At 39.2% G+C, this 22,319-nt stretch overlaps 2 protein-coding genes and 2 pseudogenes across 2 annotated transcripts; 1 reads left to right on the forward strand and 3 right to left on the reverse strand.

The window, feature by feature from the left end:
• Window positions 1–3,077: 3,077 nt before the first annotated feature.
• LOC140944198 (uncharacterized) lies at window positions 3,078–4,686 on the reverse strand. Its single transcript, XM_073393330.1, has 3 exons — window positions 4,510–4,686; window positions 4,032–4,115; window positions 3,078–3,918 (listed from the first exon to the last, which is right to left on the reverse strand). The coding sequence occupies exons 1-3, from the start codon at window positions 4,561–4,563 to the stop codon at window positions 3,244–3,246; spliced, it is 813 nt and encodes a 270-aa protein (XP_073249431.1). The 5' UTR covers window positions 4,564–4,686; the 3' UTR covers window positions 3,078–3,243.
• Window positions 4,687–8,163: 3,477 nt separating this feature from the next.
• On the reverse strand, window positions 8,164–9,737 carry LOC140943467 (uncharacterized). Its single transcript, XM_073392560.1, has 3 exons — window positions 9,555–9,737; window positions 9,164–9,262; window positions 8,164–8,960 (listed from the first exon to the last, which is right to left on the reverse strand). Exons 1-3 carry the CDS (start codon window positions 9,597–9,599, stop codon window positions 8,271–8,273), a joined length of 834 nt encoding a protein of 277 aa, XP_073248661.1. The 5' UTR covers window positions 9,600–9,737; the 3' UTR covers window positions 8,164–8,270.
• Window positions 9,738–10,483: 746 nt separating this feature from the next.
• On the forward strand, window positions 10,484–11,667 carry LOC140944554 (uncharacterized; annotated as a pseudogene).
• Window positions 11,668–13,450: 1,783 nt separating this feature from the next.
• Window positions 13,451–15,339, reverse strand: LOC140944555 (uncharacterized; annotated as a pseudogene).
• Between the last annotated feature and the right edge of the window lie 6,980 nt (window positions 15,340–22,319).

Below are 22,319 nucleotides of genomic sequence, written 5' to 3' on the forward strand. Positions count from 1 at the left end.
TAACGCGCACTATGTGTAGCCGAGAGATTTTCACGAAAAAATGCCGGCAACAGCAGATTTTCGACTCAGACCTCAAAGGGGCGTGGCATTATAACCACGTGACATTTACTCCGATCGCCAAAAATTTTATGTTATATTGTAGATTGATCTATATGTTATCCATTCTATGTGTTAGACTTACGATAAAAGTAAAGGTGGGGATACCAGAGAGCTTCAAAGTAGGATGGTACCCCCCCAAAAAAACTGGGTCGAGTCACCTTAAACCAGGCTTTAAACCTTGTTTATAGCCAGACGGACTATATCCACACTATATGCGATACTTGGGCCAGCTGTACCGTGGGCTATTTAAAATAGCACCAGCCAAGTGTCTACAACAAGTCAACTCTGACAACACTGCTCGCTTTCCTATATGCTGGCTAAGTAAACATAATTACTCGACCAAACCACAAAACATTTCAAGAGAATTATGTATAAGTCAATTTCGTATCAGCTCGTCCAATGTGATGGGGTGAGCATCGGCTTCCGTGACGCTATTCGCTAAAGCAAGCTCTTATTGCCCATATCAGAAATTTTCTGTACTAGTTTACCAATAGTCAGTGTAAACATCGTCTTTCTTCTCGGCTTTCTAGCTATTCCCCTCAACTTTTAGTGTAGTCCCGACAATGTTTCGAAGTACACTGTTTGAAGTATTCGGAAGCGCGTTGTCTCAAGAATTAGGTGTAGTGTGGGTGAGCAGTTAGTCGACACCAACGAGGACTTGAGAAATTCAGAGTCCTTTTGTTACAGTCGCTTCGAGAGCACTGACTGGTTTGGAATGGGATGGCAGGCCTGTTGATGAAGTTAATCCCTCCCCGTATACAGCTTTAAACCCCGACGCCCGCCCGATAGGTACATATGAAACCAAGACGGCCGTCCGTACCGGCAAGCGCTCGATCCTGGCGATCTTACGAAAAAAAAAGGGGGCTGTGAACAGTCTAGATTATTGCAAACTGCCATTTATCCATATGCAGCAGCAAAAATAAAAATAAAGTTCTTGCCTATTGATCGAGTCCAACTGTATGGATAAGTTTTATCAGGACCTGGTCAGTAGACATGTTAATCTAGATAACGCCGACATGGGTCTCTTCACTTGGTTTTCATTGTCTTTTTTTCTTTTAAGCGGCAGTCAATGGCTGGCTGCCCCTTCAATGTCCATTTCCTTCTAAAACAAGAAATTCTACCCTCACTACCATCCCCTCTTGCATGGTCAATGAACTGCTTGGCGGCATAAATATGCATGCAGCGGGTACTTCCTGATAGACAGAATTTGTTCATTGCCGTGTGTCCTGATCTTTTTACTGATATCCACAGGGGAATTGATCACCGAGCGAGAATTAACGCAAAAGATGTGTTTTATTCTGTGTTTTGATGTTCTTTACCAAAACGCTGCCCATTTTAAAATCATCTGCTTCATTTTTGCGATAAAACTTCTTATTTCCAAACAAGCTTTCACTGCCGCTCTTCTATTGCGGCATTTTTTTGCTGATTTCATTCTTGTGAGTCACTACTGGATTCTTCCGTTGTAATCATCTTTTATCAGTGCTTGTTACAAATCAAGTTTAAGGGGGTAAATTTCCATTTTGGAGCCAGCAGATGTAAAGCTGTTGCATCTCCGAAAATTTTAGATATGTGCTCCAAACCACCACTGGGTGGTGGATTGGGTACCCTGTGTGCAGAGAAACTTGCGGGTTCATAGCTGTAACAAATGTCAATAACTCACTATCTTAGTATAAACGTTGTCCCATCACTAACCGTTAAGGGACAGACCTTGGAAAGAGTCAGGACTTTCAAACTGTAAGGTACCTGGCTCAACGAATACCTTAAATGGACTGCCCAGTAGTTTCATCATGTCACAAAGTTCTTTCAATTCTACGTGCCCTGCCCCCACCACACAAACATCTGTGAACTTCCGCAATTTTGCGGAGCTTTATCTTTCCGCCCGTGTTGTCGGATTTTTCACCAACTGGTCCCAGTCAAAAGCTGCCACAAACATTAAACATATAAACGATGGACCAAAATGTAAACAAGGGCATGAATAAATTTCAGTCTTCTCAAACAACGGCATTTTAACTTGATAAAACCAAGAGAGAATGAGCGTCTATCAAGTATAAACGAAACATCACCCAATTTACTTTCCTACTTAATTTCCTTGACTCTCTCCCACCAGTTCGCTAACGAAGCGCTCGCGCTTTGCATGTCAACTTTTAATAAATTAATCCCAAATAAATGGTATCCCTTACCTGCGGTATGTTGTCGTAAAATATGATTTTCAAGCATTTTGCATTTACCATTTACTCTGGGCTGCCTCTTAAACTAAGTTTTTTTTTTTCGTATCTCGAGATTGAAAAATGGAGCCCTCTGTTTTGTGCAATGAAATCTGTTCGACTTTCGTTCGGTTTAACCTACAAATTGCAAATGCGGCTACAGAAAGATTGAGTGTACCCCTATGCATGGCCAAACCTCAGTTTTGCCTATTTCTGTCTATAGAAACCGGGCCTTGTTAAATTTATTGTTCATTTTCCTTTCTACTGTACAATTTCTATACAAAAATTGGACCCTTGTTTGGTCCTCACCCTTCAAAAACTACTAGTAGTGCCATACGCATGCCGTTTTGTTACAAAGAGAAAATAGGGGCTGTGGTTGCCGAGGGGGTGAGGGGGAGCACCCACTGAGGACTCCAGAACCCCTAGAGCTCTTCCCTGAGTGCGCCCCTGTTATTGTTGATCGCTGTTTATTTAGATGAAAGCGTGTACTTTCGGGCTCCTAAAAAGTTATATGGATGAAGGAGTCAGTATTCTTCTGCTTCAAACTGTTTCTACCGTCAATCCTACAGCGTAAGGATTATGTTTGTTGCATTGTTTCATCAACAACTTTTGGAGATCTAACTGTTAGTAAGAGAGGATTGTAGGAATCGAACTTGAAATTTATTTCAGTGAGGGACAGTCTGTGAGCTATTACTTACGTTAACGTATTACGTTTTGGATAGTTTTAAATATAATGCACCAGTAAATTCACAAACGATGGGTGATAATCAATCTTTTATTTTTAAGCTGCCTGCATTATTACACTACTTTTTGTTTTTTCAATCTACGAAACAGCCTCTCTTCTGTTACAAATTGAACGGTATTCAAGTTACTCTAATGCTTATAATGATCTCTCATAAAGGCTATAGTCAGGAATGCAGGCTTTGCGTCTGCGAGCAGATCAAAGATGAGCTCCGAACCACCACTGGGTAGTGGATTGGCCTCCCTGTGTGCAGCGGAATTTGGTGCTGATGCCGTCCCCGTACCAGCCAAAGTTGTCTTCACTTGAGACTGCGCCAGACCTTGCCGCCTTAAATTGACAGTGAGTGTGAGAGCTGTCAATATGCAGAGTCCATCTATTTAGAGTCTGCCAGAAAGGTGCCGTCAAATGCGTCCCCACGTGTCCGCGGATGTTGATGAAATCCACTTTCTTGCACGTGCCTCCTCCAACATAATCAAAGATGTTGAAGTCCTGGAAGTTTCCGCGGAGGTAGTCTCTAAAATCGATGCCGTGAGTCGGGTAGCTGCATGTTGCTCGCCAGTGGGTGGAGTGAGCCTGCAGGGATCTCATTCGCGCCAGACTTAAGCGGTAAATATTCCAGTTGTGGGCGTTCTCGTTCACTGGGGAGTTATACTTGAAGGGAATGGTGAAAAATGCTGGGAGCCTTCGGTGAGAGGTACTCCATGATATCACCAGAGTCCATGCAGTGCCTGGCTCGGACTTCAGGTCACAGTAAGCTGGGTAACTCTTTCCAGTCTTATCGTAAAGTGTGTAGATACCATCCTTGGAACTTCCTCGCCGCAGATAATCAATGCAGGCAGCAGGCCGAAAATTAGCTTGCTCAACTTCACCTTCCTAGAAGACAAACAAGGCAAAGAAATTTAGGCCATCTCTGCTGAAAATTACTACTTGGTATAGCGCTCAAGCAGGAATGATTGAAAGAGAACAAAACGCAATAAAAAATTCACCTTGCAGCCCATTGTAATATGTATATTGACTTCTTTTTTGCCATCTTTCTGTAGTCCAGTATGCAAACTCAAAGCTACAGGCGTCTAAAAAAATAGAAAAACCGTTTGTTAGTCAACGCAAATAAAGGAGTGTCTAAAAGACTAAACAGAGTGTCATAATACATGATTAATTCAGTATCGCCGAAATAAAAATAATTTTAAAAGTGCACTACAGCTCAATAACGTATAAATATTACATCTTTCTCAGTTTTAGTTCTAGTGTTCACCTGTCTGAAATTAAATCACTACACGTTACTTTATCGCGGACCTAATAATTTGCCAAAATTTAAAGTCAGAGTGCGCGCAAAAATAAACGGCGTTCTCCATTCAAAATCATATATAGCTAGCTCATCATGTAACTGGGCCGACATTCTTTATAGCTGTCGCGTAACTTAACGCCGTAAAAATGTTTCGTGGGGAGTGCACTTTGATCACTTACTTCCGCAAGTAAATAGATGCCAATACTGAAAGCAACGATAATCTTAAATGCCATCGCTGCTTTCCTTCCTGAAACCCGCTTTAACCGGTGTGGACAGAATTCCGATCCTGCTCTGAACTGAACTCAGAAACTGATTTTTCGCTAGCCGATAGTGTACTGAACGTAAGCCGGGTGATCAAGCAAACGAAATGTGTCTTACAAGTACTTCAGCTACATACGTGTAGATATGAAGCGTGAATAAATAAAAACATGAAAACATCTTTCCCATAACAAGTAAGTTACGGTAGATTGAACAGAATAAAAGAGTTCTCTATCAGCTATTGAAAAATCGATGCTGGGGGCAAATAAACTTTAGACGCAATTAAAATGATAAAACTAAGATATTCAGAGATATTCAGACGGATGCCACTTTGATGTCTTTGATCACTTACTCCAAGCATTGAAATGAATGGCAAGAATATCAAGATGCTCTTAAATGACATCGGGGTATACTTCTCTGGAATCCGCTTTAAACCGAAAGTCTGCTAAACAAGCAGGGGCACCCAACGAGAATATAGTTCAAAACCAATTAAACATACCATTGTTAAACTTATTTTAGTATTTAAACGGTAGATATAGGCATATTTTCATCCCCTAAAATTTTTTCATCCGTTCGGATTCCTAGCTGAAAGTCTAGTGATCCGAAAATTACAGGGATCAAAACTGACCTTTTCGAAAATTTCAGCCAGAGTAAAGGCTCCCGAAAATTCTAGGAGACCTTTTTAGGGTAAAAATCCGTTAAAAATGGCAATTATACCATTTTTTAGATGTTCGAAAATCCTAGGAGAGGCGGGCAAGCAAGAAATTTTACAACAAATGTTCCGAAAATTCTAGATCTCAAATCGTCTTCCGAACAGATATTTTCCGAAAAATTGACGTTGGGTGCCCCTGAACAAGCAACCAGAATGTGTTTTAAAAATAATTCAGCTACCTGAAAATGAGTGGCGTGAATAAATCTAAAACATGAAAGCATATTCCCATAACATGCAAGTGAGGGAAGTCGATCGAACCGAACAAAGGGCACTCCGCTGTAGGGCTTCTTCTTTGATTAGGACTGAGTCATATTTGTGATTCGTATTCGCGAGTGTAGAGGCCTGAAGGCCCTTTTCTTTGGCAGAAGTTGTTGAAAGACCTCATGGGCATGGCAGGGACAGACGAAAAATGTGAAAGATTTAGCTAGAAAGGCTCATAAATTGCCGGTACCAAAGAGATAGAAAGGTAGATAATTTAGCAATTAATGAATGAGGCTGAGTAGGATATTATGTCTTAATTGTTCTGCCTTGATGTGAGTGTGAAAAAGTGGCCGTAATCTAGCCACAGTAATATGTATATATACATATATATCTAGCCGGGTTTTTTAAAACGGTACAGCCCAATGGATTAAAAAATAATCATCTTGCATCCTGCAGTAACAACATTTGGACCTTGTTTGCTATTTCCGTCAGCGTCACCAACGGCAATGCAAAGTTCTGTCAAACAAATCATGATCACTTGGATAATAACATTCAATAAAGTGTATAAAATCACTCCGGATTATAACTTTTCAAAATTCTGCTTTTTTAAAAACATTTCTTTTTCTTCTTTTTTTCAAAAATAGGGTTCATTGGAAGATAATCACAAGTCGTGAATAGTTATGCGCTGTGAGAGAAATATCTAACAAGTAAAATGATGCCAATAAAAGCCAGGATTTTCTGCAATGCCATCTTCGTCGGTCCCCATGTTAAAAGCGCTGTCCAAGTTTGAAAAAATTTGAAGCCTCTGTCTTGATAAGTAATAACCGATATGTAATCGCTAAATTCGCGAAAGGAAATTGAGTGAATAAATCTTAAACAAGAAAACTCGTTTTACATAACACGTTTAATGGAGACAAAAAAGGGTATAATTTTGACTGAAAGTACTTTCAGTTGTCAAGTTTGTCAAAATTTCTGACATTTTCATTCAGGTGTTAACTGTAGACTGTAGACATGGTGTTTGCTAACTATGCCTGATTATTCTTACAGTAGGTTGCTTTTTTAATCTTTTGAGTTGTATAAGTGAAACAACAATGATTACAGACTGACTTAATAGTAGCATGCAGTTTGTGGATAATCCTGCATGTAAAAATTTGTGTCATTTCCCTCTGTTCGTTGTTTGAGTAGTTTGTCAGTATCGTTTGATAAAGTTCTGCTATTTTTAAATATTTCAGTGTCGGATTTCATCCAATAGTTTAAGTTGCGAGCGAAAGAAACAAGGTTACATTTTGATTTTTAATACCTAATTCCTAATCTTTTGAACTTCGCTGTCAAGAGTCTTGCAGTAGCTTGCAATCATATCGATTGTTTGTTTTGCCTCATGTACAGATTTGAAGACAACATCCGGGCTTCAAATCCTTGATAATCAGGATTAAAATCGATTTTTTTTCTCTGTCTGTAAAGTTCTTCTTTGGGATTGTAGAAGACATTTTATAAACTGGAGCGCAGAATAATCTTTTCGCTCTAATTAACACAGAGAGGATTTCCCCAGACTTGTTATACAGGCCATTTACTTAAAACGGATCATGACAATACTAAAATTAAAGCCAACATGCTCTAAAATTCTTTCTCTGACGTTTTTTCCCAATTCAAATATGTATCAGGAGCCCATGTATCCAGTACGTAACAGAACAGGAGCCGATTACTTTGTTGCTATCGAATGTTCTCGGGCTTTAACTGGCGTCTCCAGCAATCACATAAACGGAAACTGCGCCTCACCGATGTCGAAAAGTAATAAAGCGCCACATCGGATAGGTTCAGTGCCAGACTTGAGCGCAGTATCAAGGGTATTCGGACCCCACTGTAGAGGAAATGAATAAGTTGGAGCAAGGCCTGGAACCCACTGAGACGGAGGTACAAATCCAGGAGTGAGAAATGAGATTCGGTGCACCGATGTCTAAAGAAAAAACAGATGGTCTGTGAGCAGGCTAGGATGCCTAGGAACTTTCTCGCGTGCGTTTTAAAAAAGAAAGGGCCGCTTGTAGTCTAGTTTTTTCATGGACCCCATCTTTTTAGATCTATTAAAAAAAACAGAAAATTACAGCCAAAACAAAAATTTGCAAGCTTTACTATTGCTGATATGATTACAACAGCATTCAAGAAAACTCAAAAAATACGAATTTAAAAATATATATGGCGACTTCGCTTACGGTGACGTCACAACTATCTGAAGTCGGGAGTAAAGCATTACGTAGTCTTACATGTAGCTTGTTAGACACTTGGGACTCTATACGAGTGCGCGACGCATGAAAGCGCCAGAGACGTGGATAAAAATTTCAACAAAAACTGGTTTCCTGAAGAAAGTTGCTTTAGTCTAGTTTAGTTAATTATTCTTGACAACGGAATCTCGACGGCAAAACCAACTATATTGAAGTTAGTTGGTTCAGAAACTTGACTATGCCTACCAAGTTTTGCAGCACCAAACTATTTTTTTCTTTTCTCTGACGTGTATAATGAGTATTGCTTTGGGGAGAAAATGAAAACAAAATACGCTTTTAGATCTTCTTTTCCGTCAGTGCAAAGTCGTTTCCTGACTTTAACTTCAATGACTTTCTGCCTTGCGCGATTTACACCACTCAACACACCAAATTTCATACACTTAAAATAGTTACGGTGACATTTTTATTTGCGCTTTGAGAAACACTACAGATCTTTTATTTTAATCGTTTACTAATCACCGTTTAATCCTTTTAATCCGTTTCGACGAACAGATTAGATATGTCCTCCAAACCACCACTGGGTGGTAGATTGGGTTCCCTGTGTGCAGCGAAACTTTGTACTCATGCCGGAGGCGTACCAGCTAAAGTTGTCTTCCTCTCTAACTGCTCCCGACTTCGCCACCTTAAATTGACAGTGAGTATATGTGCTATCAGTATGTAGGGTCCATGTATTGAGCTTTTGCCAGAAAGGTACCGTCAGATCCGTGGCCACGTGTCCCCGGATATTGATGTATTCCACTTTCTTACATGTGCCACCACCAACATAATCAATGATGTTAAAATCCTTGAAGTTTCCACGAAGGTAGTCTCTAAAATCGATGCCATTGATCGGGTAGCTGCATGTAGCTCGCCAGTGGGTGGACTGGCCCTGCAAGAACCTCATTCGCGCCAGACTTAAGCGGTAAAGATCCCAGTTTAGGTCGTCCTCGTTTTGTGGGGAGTTGTACTTGAACGGGATTTTCAGAAATGCTGAGAGCTTTCGATTTACGAGGGCCCATGACATCACCATAGTCCATGCAGTGTCTAACTCGGACTTCATGTAACAGTAAGCTGCGAAACTCTTTCCACGCTGGTCGTAAAGTTTGTAGATGCCACTTTTGGAGGTCCCACGGCGCAGATAATCAACGCAGGAGGTTGGACGGAATGAAGTTGGCTTCTTTTCGGTTTCGTTGCGGGGGACGACCTTAACCCAGAAGAGAGAGACAGAGCAAAAAACATAAGACCGACCTTCTTAACAAGATATAGTTAAAGAAACTGAGCCTTGCTCTGCGGAAAATTTCTAAAACAGATAATATGTCTTGTGATCGGTAAAACTGAGTCGCATTTTAGCTGTTTTCTTCTCTAGATTTACAGTTATAAATATAAATAACACTAAAACATACGTACCTTATATCCATGTGAATTGTACGCATTTATCTTGACGTGCGAACGATAAACGTTTATATCGCGTTTGATCGGTCTGTCATCGTCAGCTATTGCTACTCCCTAAAAAAAGAGGAACACTTTGTTACTGGAACCACCAGCTCTATTTATGTGCTTAATATTCTGGTTTCCAAATCTTCTGAAGCACATTGCTTTTGTGTGTCGTCCACAAGATCGAGTCTTATTGAGTCATGTTCTGTATCTGACTACATTGAATGAGGTGCGTATGCAGTCGCTTAGTATTTTCAACATTCCGCCTTTTGATCGTTGTTTTTTTGTTAGTACATACTGTTTTTGTAGAAGATATAAATTACGAGTCGTGTATAGTTATGTGTTATCCGAGAAAAACTCTTACAAGTAAAATTATGCCAATAAAAGCCAGGATTTTCTGAAATGCCATCGCCGTCCCGGGTTAATTTTCCGTTAAAAGCTCTCTCGGAATCGGCTTGAAGTTTGACAAAATTTGAACTCTTCTGTCTCGATAAGCCGTAGAAAAATGAACAAGCACACGGGCTGGGGATCTGTTTTACCGCCTTAAATTATAACACGCGTGAGAAATTGGAATTAACAAATTGTATACAAGAAAACATGTTCCACCTAACACGTTTAGCAGTCTAGACAAAAGAACAAAAGGGTATAACTTTGAAAAGTACATTGAGTAGTCAAGTCTGTCAAAATTTGTGTCATTTCCCTTTGTTTCTTATTTGTCTCAGTTCATTGCATTAGTTGAGTCTAGGCAAACAAAAGCCTGAGACTAACCATGCCATTAATCAATATTTTACAGTCGTAGTTTTGAGTTATTTCAAAAGTTTGAGTTGCGACATCGAACTAAACTTTGCAATGACAGGCCTTTTCTTAGGCCCGTTTCAAACGCCGTGCTACTGCCGTGCCGAACTCAATTTATAAATTATAAATACATTAGAATATATTTAAAAGTTTGCTTAACCGTTTCTTTCTTTTTTTTTTTGTTTTCGGCAAGAGCCGTTCTATTTGACTGAATTGAATTGGACGTCTGCAACCAAGTCGTGCTAGTGCCATGCTGCAGTCGGGCTACGGTCAAGCCAGCTAAGCACGGCAGTAGCACGACGTTTGAAACAGGCCTTAGTTCTCTTTAGTCTCTAACTGCTTGTTTAGCACTTTGGAAGACAATAATAGCTTAATTTGGAAATAATGAAAATAATTGTTTTGTACTTCCTTTTACCCGACCCAGTCACACAGCAAATGGCCTAACTGAAGTTTAAAATTAAATATTAGAGGCTCTACATATGCTGTTAATACCCGTGCATGGTCATTTCAATAGCAGCCGTTGTGGTAAACAGCTGGTAATCCTGGCGCTTTTGAAGAGATTATATAAGAAATAAAACCTACTAGGAATATGTATTAAAAATCTGACATGTCTGACGAATAAAAAATACTTACACTTAAACACTTAGCTACCATAAGTTCAAAAAAGAATACAAGCGAATTCTAGTTAGTTCTCAAAGGTAACAAATGTAATATGACTGTTTCACATAAAATGACTGTGACATAATCGTCCATAGTTGCCATGGCACCAAGCGCACATTTTTATGTATTTCCACTCATAATATAGCGGTGGTTAGCTCGAAAGCTAAGTTCCTCTGACCATTGTCACTTCCATCCAAGCCAATAATTTTCTTTTTTCCTTCTTCTTCTTCTTCTTTATTAGTGTATTCCTAAGTTACTAAATATAATGTAAATATTTTATAAAAGTGTGAATAAAATTGAATTGAATTGTATTGAATTGAATTAGGTTGGAATAAGCTCACTCTTCTCGCCTTTTAATTCTCTGTCTGGGGGCTTATACAACTTCGTAAGGGATAGTCTATCCGTCCAAACTCCTGCGTTGATTATCTGCGCCGTGGGATCTCCCAGAGTGGCAGATACAAACTTTACGACCAGACTGGAAAAACTTACGCAGCTTACTGTGACATGAAGTCCGAGTTAGACACTGCATGTACTATGGTGATGTCATGGACTCCCGTAAATCGAAGGCTCTCAGCATTTTTCAAAATTCCTCTTAAGTACAATTCCCCACAAAACATGGGATCTTCACCGCCTTAGTCTGGCACGAATGAGATTCCTACAGACTCACTCCACCCACTGGCGAGCAACATGCAGCATCGGCATCGACTTCAGAGACTACCTCCGTGGAAATTTCAAGGACTTTAACATCTTTGATTTTGTTGGAGAACGCCAGTGCAGGAAAGTGGAATACGTCAACATCCGGGGACACGTGGGTACGGATCTGACAGCGCCTTTCTGGCAGAAGCTAAATACATGGACATTGCATATCGGCCCACACCCACTGTCAGTTCAAGACGGCGATATTTGGTGCGGCGTCAAGTGAAGACAACTTTGGCTGGTACGGAGACGGCATCAGCAACAAATTCCGCTGCACACAGGGAGACCAGTCCACTACCCAGTGGTGGTTTGGAGCTCACCTTTAATCTGTTTAAGGACACAACAGTCTTTCAGTGGGTCAAAGAATTGTAACAAAGTACAAGACCCTGTAGTGTTTTACAGTTCTTGAATAAAAATTTCTTCGTACACTAATCAAAGTGGATCAATTCAATTTTGCATGATGAGAAAAAGAGGTGTAAATCGCACAAAAAAGCGTTGAGCAAATTTGACATCGAGTGCGGTAACACAAAAAATGATGGAAAGAAGCCGAGAAACTGCCTTGAAAAACTGAATGATAAAGGTAATCTGAACCTGCATTTTTATGGAGTTGCGTGGAACAATGCATCTTGAGCAGCGTAGACGAGCCTTTTTCGAGTCTTTAAGACCTTCACTTGACTGTTCAATCCGAAATAATCTCTTAAACATGTACATTGTAGAACTGCGCATCATTTTTGGACCAAAACCAAAATCCATTCCCGACTCTGATTATTCCTGATTTTAAAACTTAACCTGCGTTTTTTGGCTAGTTTTTAAAAATCACCAGGGAGATAAAACAAATACCATAGAAAAAAGAGACTGAAACAGGACCAATTCTCTTAAAGTTTATCTCCTTTACGCAAGGCCCAGGCGATATCCACCACACTTAATAAAAACGCGATCACTTACAGGGATACAAGTAAAATTTAATGCGAGTTAAGGCCACCACGCTTCGATCGCGACTTTGCCAATTCCCTGAATACTTATCCATGTCAGAATGAACCTTCATTTTGTCGATGTGGGGTAGTCTTTTCAAGTAAGCATCCCAAGCAAAATGTTATATCACCACCATACCTGTACTTTAAAATATCTTATCAATGTAAATCTGTACTTATAAATGCCTGATGCCGCGCGTAATTTCGTGGAAAGGATGAACAGTAGCCGGTGGTGGTGACTTTGCGTTTTGCGACGAGGAGGCGGCACTTACTTATCTGGCTTATGTAGGGGAGTACCCCCGGAGTGTTTTTCATGAATTTCTTAATCAGTATGGTACTAGTGACGACAATTTGTTTACAAATCAATTCCCCTGTTCTTATGACCTTGATAATCAATTGAGCAGTATGTCAGTTATAAGGAGAGAGTCTAGTTTGACAGGCTTCATCTTTTTGTTTACTTTACCAAGCTGCAATAAAATAAAATCGCAACGAGGGGAAGGGGGTAAAAAATAAATGATTAATAATAATAACAATAATAATAATAATAATAATAATAATAATAATAATAATAATTTTAATACGCTTTCAGTCGCGTCCGTTAATTAAGGTGGCCTGAACCTATTTATATGCGTGTGGATTATGTTTTTGATTCGCGTTTTTTCAGAATGAACAATTTAATCGATTTCTATGATTTTTGGCATTCGTAATAAATAATGATGGAACTTTAAGAAAATGTTATTTATTTTCTTGTACGTGTAAAAACCTTCGAGATATCGGCATATACTTAAAATCGCATTTAACGAAAATGTAAATAACTTCGAAATCCCATGACAGATTTTTTCCCCTAACTTCAGTAAATAAGCTTCAGAGCTCTCTAGTTTTTTATCTGCAAGTTTGAAGTCAATCGTGACCGTAGAACTCGCTGCACAAACTGCTGGTCAAAAATGCTACTCTAACACATTTGTGAAAGTTGACGCACAAGTGGAGGAAGAGTGCCTACAGCCATCTCTTTACTGATTGATGACTAATCATTTTAGTTGGTTACGTTGAAAGAAGGGAGTTACGCTTGTTGGTTAGTTTGATTCATTCTTATTCTTTCCAACTCCTCTGATTGATTATTTTTAACATTTTATTGGTTTTTATTAGTTAAAATTACAGTTTACGAGATTTAGTTCTAAATCAAGTTCTAGAAGCAGTTTTTCAACTTCCGTGGCCTCTTGAAAGGCTGATGCGTAAACGAACAGGTTAGAGATGTGCTCCAAACCACCACTGGGTGGTGGATTGGGTCCCCTGTGTGCAGCGAAAGTTGCTGTTCATGGCTGTTCCGTACCAGCCGAAGTTGTCTTCCTGGGTCACCGCACCAGTCTTGGCTGCCTTAAACTGACACCTGGTCCATGTACTGTCAATATGCAGAGTCCATTTATTAAGACTCTGCCAGAAAGCTGCAGTAAGATGCAGGCCCACATGTCCCCGGATGTTGACGTATTCCACTTTCTTGCACTTGCCTTCTCCAGTGAAATCAAAGATGTTGAAGTCTTTAAAGTTTCCCCGGAGGTAATCTCTAAAGTCGATACCTTTTATTGGGTAGCTACATGTTGCTCGCCAGTGGGTGGAGTGGGACTGCAGTGATCTCATTCTCGCCAGACTTAAGCGGTAGAGATTCCAGTTTTAGGCGTTCTCGTTCACTGGAGAGTTGTACTTGAAAGGAAAACTGAAAAAAGGTGGAAGCTTGCGATAAGCAACACTCCATGACATGACCAGTGTCCATGCAGTACCAGGCTCAGATTTCAGATCACAATACGCCGGGAAACTGCTTCCACTCTTTGAGTTGTAAAGTTTGTAGATGCCGCATTTGGAAGCACCTCGGAGCAGATAATCAAGGCAGGAGGTTGGACGGAATAGCTCTTGCGTTGTTTTGCCGGTTGCTTGAGGACAGGCATCCCCCTACAAAAGAAAAAAATAGAAAAAAAGTTATTTTCCTTTGTAGAAAGACAGGAATTTCTAACAGCAAACGATCATTAGGATGTTCTAAATACAGATAATAAATTATTTTTAAGTTCCATCTTATTCATAACTTTGACTCCTATACAGAAAAAAGAGAAAGCAATGATGAGCGTACTAAGGTAATAAGCCGGAGATGACATTTCTTTCCATTTGAGAACGCAGGGTAAATTAAAGCAAACATATCAAAATAATATACCTTGCAGCCCACAGTAAGAACATTTAAACCTCGTTTGCTCACTCTGTGATTGTCGGCAGCTGCAAAGGCCTAAAGAATAAATAGGGACAGAAATAATCAGTTGCTAGAGGTATTGAATTCTTCTTATTCGCTTCATTCCAGTGTCAGTTTTACGATTTCTTATAGGCAAATCGATAGAAGCTCTAACCGCCGTCCCTTAATGAGAAGTTCTAGTTTGGCAGCCATGTCGATCGGTTGCTGTTTTGCGTCGCCAAGTTTTGCCTGAAATTCCTAATATTACTTTTCTTCAAGTTCCAGTTAACTTGGGATTTTTAAACGACTTCTTAAACCGGAGAGACATCTTTTTCGTACTATTTGAATCAACGGGGGATTTTGTGAAAATTGCGTTTAAGACCACTGAATCACTTACAAACGAAATAACGCAAATAAAAGCCACGATGTTTCCGAATGCCATTGCTTTTTTCGCGGTTCAATACTGTTAATGAAATATCGCTACTCTCCGACAGAACTAAAGCTTTGTTACTGCCTGATGGTCTTCTCAAACTTGACTGAATAGGTGCCCCTCTACTGTAAGCAATCATATGAATAGAATAAAATACATACAGCATATAAAGTATAAAGAGGTCAATAAATTTGAAACATGAAAACTTCTTTCAAATAACAAGTTAAATTTTTGCGGAAGAAGAAAGGATTCAGTTTCCGCAACCCTACATGACATCTGGAGTGTCACATGGCATAGTCCCGGTGTAATGACAAAGTTCCTCATTTTTCTGAGTTTTTAGTGCAGACGTAGCCAATGGTTCATTCTTGAAAACTGATGGAGTCATTGTGTCACTGCCCTCTTACAAACGTTTATTTGGCTGGGACTTATGTTTTGGGGATGAGGTTTTAGCAGGTCAGTGCTTCCGTGTCAACCCGGTGGTCTACTGCCGGAGACACTGTTGTTTTGTTCCAGTGGTTATTGATTAATTTACTCGAGAAACTGTCCCGCAAAAATATGAAAAAGTTTAATCTTAAGGGACAATGTTACAAGGCCCAACGCTTGCTAAAAATTGTTTCCGGATTTTTTTAATTGAATGCACACAGGTTTCTGCTAAATCAAAGTTATATTTCTAATTACGTGATGCGCCATAATTTATACCTTATTCTCCCTTATTTTCGCGGGACATAAATTTCGCGAAAATTTTCTCGGCACATTTCGCGAGTCCTTAATTTCGCGATCGCGGAAAAAAATTGTGTTTGCAGGGAATTTAATTTCGCGAAATTGACGATTAAGTGACTTTATTTTTTCCTTTTTACAAAAAAATTGTACGTTAATCGTTAAACAAAACCAATATGCTGTCCCTTAGCGGCAGCCGTGTTCCTCTAAAAGTCAGTCTTACAGTAATGAAAATAGTCTTCTTGTTCTTCCGAGTCATTATCGAGTATCGAGAGTATCGTTACATGTCCTTCATAAGAGATCTCAATATAACCTTCAATCTCTTCAAATGGATCCTCAGGGGGAAGACTAAACGATTCATCTAACAGTTGGGCGATGCAAGCCTTTCCCCACCCTTTAGCGATGTGACAATTTTTAAAATTTTTAAAACCAAACTAGTGAGCAGCACTCTGCGAACTGTTGCTGTAAAACTTGTTTATTCTCCTACGCGTTTCGTCTAACTATCGTAGACTTCTTCAGGGAGTTTTACAATCAAGTACTAAACGCCTGTATTTAAGCCATAATATGACTAAAAATAATGATGGTCGCAAATATTGAAGGTTTGGCCGGATTTACGAAAAGGAACAGGCGCAGCTGTGAAATTGGGGCCACGGTTTTAGTTAAAATAAGTAACAAACAAGTTTTACAGCAACAGTTCGCAGAGTGCTGTTCACCTAGTTAGTTTGAAAAATTTTAAAAATTTTGATAGATGAAAGCTCCTTGTACTAACACCTTGTGTTAAAAATTGTTTAGGACCCTTGAAAACACAAATACATGATTCTCTATGTCCATTAAATTTCGCGAGATCAAAGTTCGCGGTCGTTATTTTTCGCGGGTCTTTAAGTTCGCGAATTTTTTAAAATCGCGAATATCGCGAATTTAAGAACCCGCGAAAATTAAGGAGAATAAGGTATTAGCAAGAATTATATATAAATTGTGTCAACACAACATTATTCAAGACCCATATACCCAGAAAAAAGAAAACTGCCTATATAATCGCACTTCTCTTAGCTTCTCTTGGCTTGAACACTACCAAGAACTGGCATGTAAGTAATGTTTTCTCTATTGCGAGTTAGCTACTTTTAGTTATTAAGAAATTGATTTGATTTGAATTGATTTGGCAAATTTAAGATAGTCACGTTGGCTACGGTTTCTCTTTCAACCATGTTACCGAAAATCTATTAAGGCAACTTAACTGGAGAGACAAGCCTTACCGCATCTATTCGAAAGTATCTTCTTTTACTGGTTTACTTTCTTTCCTGACGTCAGGAGCCGTTCTTTAAGAAGAAATAATTAATCGTAATTTTTTGCGCATGATACTTGCATAATCCTTCCCCAACCCAGTTCCTTGTTCCCTTCAGTTTCCGCTTATTTGCTTCGAACTCTCGATAACTCAAATTTTTTCCGATTTCCCAGGAGTGTTGGAGTTATCGGAAGTCGACTGCATTTGATATTTTTCTCTTGCCTTATTGTCGACTCTATGTACTGTGTTTTTCAGGCGCCCACTTAGTGGACCTTAGGGTGTTATTTCGATAACAAAAGGGGTTGGGGCGGGGGGTATTCTTTATACTTATACTACTAAGCCTTGCATGAGATTCATGTTGGTTGGATTCTAGAATTGTTCTATCGCCCGGCCCCAATTTCAAGGGATTTTACGCACTTAAAGAGAAAAATGTTAGCAGGAGAAGAAGATGTGAGAGCGAACTCTATGAACTTTGAATTGTAACTCATTTGAATGCGGAGCATGCAGTCTGTGAACAATTAATTACGGGATTCAGCCAGTTAATTCAAAAAGGAAATATCATAATCAATCTTTTATTGGCCTGCGTAATTTTATTTTATGACATCATTGCTTACTACCTTAATTCTAGTTTTTTCAATCTGTAAAATAGCTCTGTTACGTTCTGTTCCAGGGGATTACTTTAATCAGTTTTTAATTAATAATTATGATGATTTCTTTCAGGGCATTTATAACTAGAATGCAGCCTAATTTGTCGCCAAAAGGAGTAGAGATGAGCTCCAAACCACCACTGGGTAGTGGACTTGGTATCCTTTGTGCATCGAAACTTTTGGTTGTATCTACTATTATAATACCACCCAAAGTTGTCTTCACTTGACACTGCGCCAGAGCTCGCCGCCTTAAACTGACAGTGAGTGGATGGACTCTCAATATGCAGGCCTTGATCACGAAACTGCCAAAAAGGGACCGTCAGATTCTTGCCTACGTGTCACCGGATGCTGATGTATTCCACTTTCTTGCATTGGCCTCCCCCAATAAAATCAACGATTTTGAAGTCCTTGAAGTTTCCACGGAAGTAGTCTCTGAAATCGATGGCGTGGGTCGGATAAGTCTCGGATAGCTGCATGTTGCTCGCCAGTGGGTAGAGCGAGCCTGCATTGATCTCATTCGGGTAAAACTCAATCAGTACTGATTTCAGTTTTGGGAGTTCTCGTTCACTGGTGCGTTTACCTTGAAGGATGTTCTACGGAATTTTGAAAGACCTAAATTAAGACCTCTTATTAAGACCTCTTATTAACCCTCGAGTATAGTCGAATAAATATGAGAAAATCGCAGAAAGCTTTTTTTTTTTTGTAAAAAGATTAACACATTTTTCGTTGATAAATTTCGCGTTTAAGAGTTTGTTCCTTTTTGCGTCTAAAAACTGTAACATTTTGCTTTTAATGGCCGTTATATTTTGCGTCAAAAGTTGTAACCTTTCAGGTTAATGTTACATTTTGCTAAAACGTTGTTACATAATTTACAGTGTAACAACCATGAGGGCAAAAGGGGATTGAACTTCGCGTAATAAAACGTACTTGGCTTGCCTTTTTGATACTTTTCTCTTCAAAAAATCATTTATATATACTTTGCTCATAAATTTAGACTGAAATATAAAAGAAATCCTCGTTCTTCATTTTTGCGACTTTCTTTCATTTTGTTTCGCACTTGGTCGCAAAAAGGGAGTTTGTCTCCTTTCCTCTTTTTCTTGTATTGTTTTCAAAGTCAAAACTGTTTGTAAAGATCAAATTATTCTCATGCAGGTTCCGCCTTTTGGATGGTTCGCATTTGTTCTCCCACCACAATTCAATTCACACGCCTTGATAGATGATCACTCAAACATTTTTATTTAAGATCTGCAAAGAATTACACGATGTTGTATCTTAGTCATCTCTAAATCAATGTTTTTCATAAATCACGTTTGAGGGCAGTATTCCAATTCTAGCTCATTCTGCGACCCTTTATAAGGCTGTTGTGTCTCCGAACAGATTACATATGAGCTCCAAACCACCACTTGGTAGTGGACTGGTGGGAATGTGTGCAGCGAAACTTAGAGTTTATGGTCCCATAGTGGCCAAAGTTGTCTTCACTTGATACCGCTTCAGTCTTCATGGTCTTAAACTGACGGTGAGTATTTGTACTGTCAGTATGCAGAGTGTGTGAATTAGCCTCTGCCAGAAAGGCACCTTCAAATGCGTACCCACGTGTCCCCGGGTGTTGATGTACTCCACTTTCTTGCACTGGCGGTCTCCGAGGAAATCAATAATGTTGAAATCCTTGAAAGCCGTGAGTCGGGTAGCTGCATGTTGCTCGCCAGTGGGTGGAGTGAGCACGCAGTGATCTCATTCGCACCAGACTTAAGAGGTAAAGATTCCAGTTTTGGGCGTTCATGTTCACTGACGAATTATACTTGAAAGGAAATTTGGTAAACCATGCAGTACGAGGCTCACATTACAGATCACAGTACGCCGGGAAGCTGTTTCCACTCTTTGAGTCGTAAAGTTTGTAGATGCCACATTTAGAAGCACCTCGCAACAGATAATCAAGGCAAGAGGTCAGACCGAAACTGGGCTGATTTGCCGCAGGTGGTTTGGGACACGCATCTCCCTGTAAACAAAGAAGATAATAGAAAAATTTTGATGTCTTTCCTCTACTTGATCAGAAGACGTGAATCTCAACTGTAATCATTCAGTACATTCCTACATTCGTTCACACATTCATTTGAATATAGTTATAAGAGAATTTCTCACTTTTACGACTCTGTAAATCGATTTAAGCTGAGGAGTGGCGAATTAAAAGAAAAATCACTAAAAAAATATAAAATATAATATGTTAAAAAAATAATCACCTTGCATCCCACAGTAACGACATTAGGACCTTGGTTTTTATTGCTGAAATCGTCACCAACTGTAAAGGTCTGTTAAAGAAATCACTTGGATAATTACGTTCAATAAGATGTATAATGTCGCTTCAGATTATAATAATTAAAATTCTGCTTTAAAACATTTCTTCGCGTTGGAAGATAAATCACAAGTCCTGTATACTTATATGTACTGTGCGATGAATATCTTATAAGTAAAATGATGCCAATAAAAGCCAAGATATTCTGAAATGGCATCGCCTTCCGGGTTCCATTCAGAAAAAGCGCTGTCGGAATCTGCTTAAAGTTTGATAAGATTTGAAGCTTCTGTCGTGACAAGCGTAGAAATTCGAACAAGCACACCAGCTGGGGATTTGCTTAACAGATATGTACTATATGCTTTGTTAACATTAAACTCCCAAAAGGAAATAAATCTTAAACAAGAAAACTTGTTCTACTTAACACGTTAAGTAGAAGACAAAAGAAATAAAAGGGTTATAACAATTTTGACTGAAAGTTCTTTCAGTTGTCAAATTTGTCAAAATTTGCGTCATTTTCATTTGGGTTAATTAACTGTACATAGACATTGAGTTCGCTAACTATGCTTGTGCCTGAGTAGTATTTTTACAGTAGTTGTTGTTTTCATCTTTTGAGTTGAAAGCGATCATTAAAACACACCACTTAAACAAACTTAGTTTGTACTAGCAGCTGAATTTGTACATAATTCTGTCAAAATTCTGTGTCATTTCCCTATCTTTTATTCGTATCGGCTTTGAGTTTGAACAAACTTTTGACAACCTACCCGCATTTTCAATATTTTACTGTGTCGTAGTTATTTCAACATTTGAAGGATGCGAGTAACGCAACTAAACTGCTAATTGGTAGGTAGGCGGGTAACTAACTCCTAATCTTTTGCATTTCGCTGACAGAACGTTTTGCTGTAGTTTTCAGTCACGTCGATAGCTTGTTTTGCGTCACAGACACAGATATGTGGAGACACATTACTGCCGTGATGCTTAGGTCGAAAACCTATTTTCTCTCTTTTAAAGATATACATTTGGTATTTTAGACGAGATCTTAAACTGGGGCGAAGAATAATCTTTTCGCTCTGATTAAAACCAAGCCAAGAATTTTATTTTGAATTGCGAGCATGCGCATCGTTGTACGCGGGCCAGTTATTAACAAAACCAATGTATCCTTAACTTCTTTCTCTGACCGTTTTTCTCAGTTTAAATACTCAGACGTGACAGACCGAATATTCTCGGGCTTCTTAACAGGCGCTCTCAGCAATCATACGAATAATAAATGTACCACATAAAACATTTGACGTCAATAAATTTCAAACGCGAAGAACGTACCTTTAACTTGACTTATTTTGGCGGAAGACGAAACGAAAAGCAAAAAGGGGTCAATGTTTCACAACCTCTGCGTTACATTTCCAGCTTTCTGATTCCTCTTTCCTAATATTTCAACCTAGACTTATTAGGTTATGTTCTTACTTTACCGGAAAGCTCTTGCGACGGCACGAAAACCATACCTGATAGGGCTTTTGTTCACAGATTAGAACGGTGATTCCGTGCGATTTCTGTAACGAAACGAAACTGCGCATGCGCACCTCCAATCTCTAAATTGGAGAGTCACATGGCAGACAGGGTTCTCTAGCACACTTTAGTGCATTGTGAACAGGTATTCGGGCCATAGTGGAAATGAGTAGAGTAGTATAGGAAAGAGGACTGGATTACCCACTGAGACGGAAGTAAATATTTAGGAGTGAGGATTGGGCCTAGTTTAGGTCACCAGACCCTCTCGGCCATTACGCTCCGGCAGTGTCTTCTCCTACCCATTTTCTCATTCTCGGTCCGTAGGGACCGGTAGGAGAGGACCCTGGGAATGAGGTTACGTGGAGTTTTTATTACTTTAGCAAGAAACGACGAGTTTAAAGTAAAGACTGACGGGAATAGATTGCCAGGCTAAATGACAATCAATTCAAGGGCTTCAAGACAGTACTGTAAACTTCGATCGATTTCAGTAACATATCCTAATATGACGAAGTTTTCGTTATAACAAGCCTGAGTATTCTTTACCCCAGTACATTTTTTTAAATAGATAATATTTCTATGCTGTCTGTGAAGATGGCTTCATATTTTAACATCATGTCTTATTCAACCTCGAGAACAGTCAATTAAAATGAGACGACAAGACCCTATTTCAATTTAGATGTCTCAGCAAAGTATATAAATGATGTTTTGACGCGGAAAAATATCAGTAGACAACCTAGGTACGTGTACGCGAAGTTTGGTTCTCTTTTTTGCACAAGTAATGGTTGTTACACCGCAAAATGTGACATTAACACAAAAAATATAACGACTTCTTAACCCGAAATCAGTTACACATTTTAGACGCAAAAAAGTAATAATAATGAGAAACTTAACAAGGCAAAATATTTGTCTTTTTACAAAATAGGAAAGAA

Source organism: Porites lutea, chromosome 7 (genome assembly GCF_958299795.1).
Source record: "Porites lutea chromosome 7, jaPorLute2.1, whole genome shotgun sequence".
In the NCBI taxonomy this organism is placed as follows: Eukaryota; Metazoa; Cnidaria; class Anthozoa; order Scleractinia; family Poritidae; genus Porites; species Porites lutea.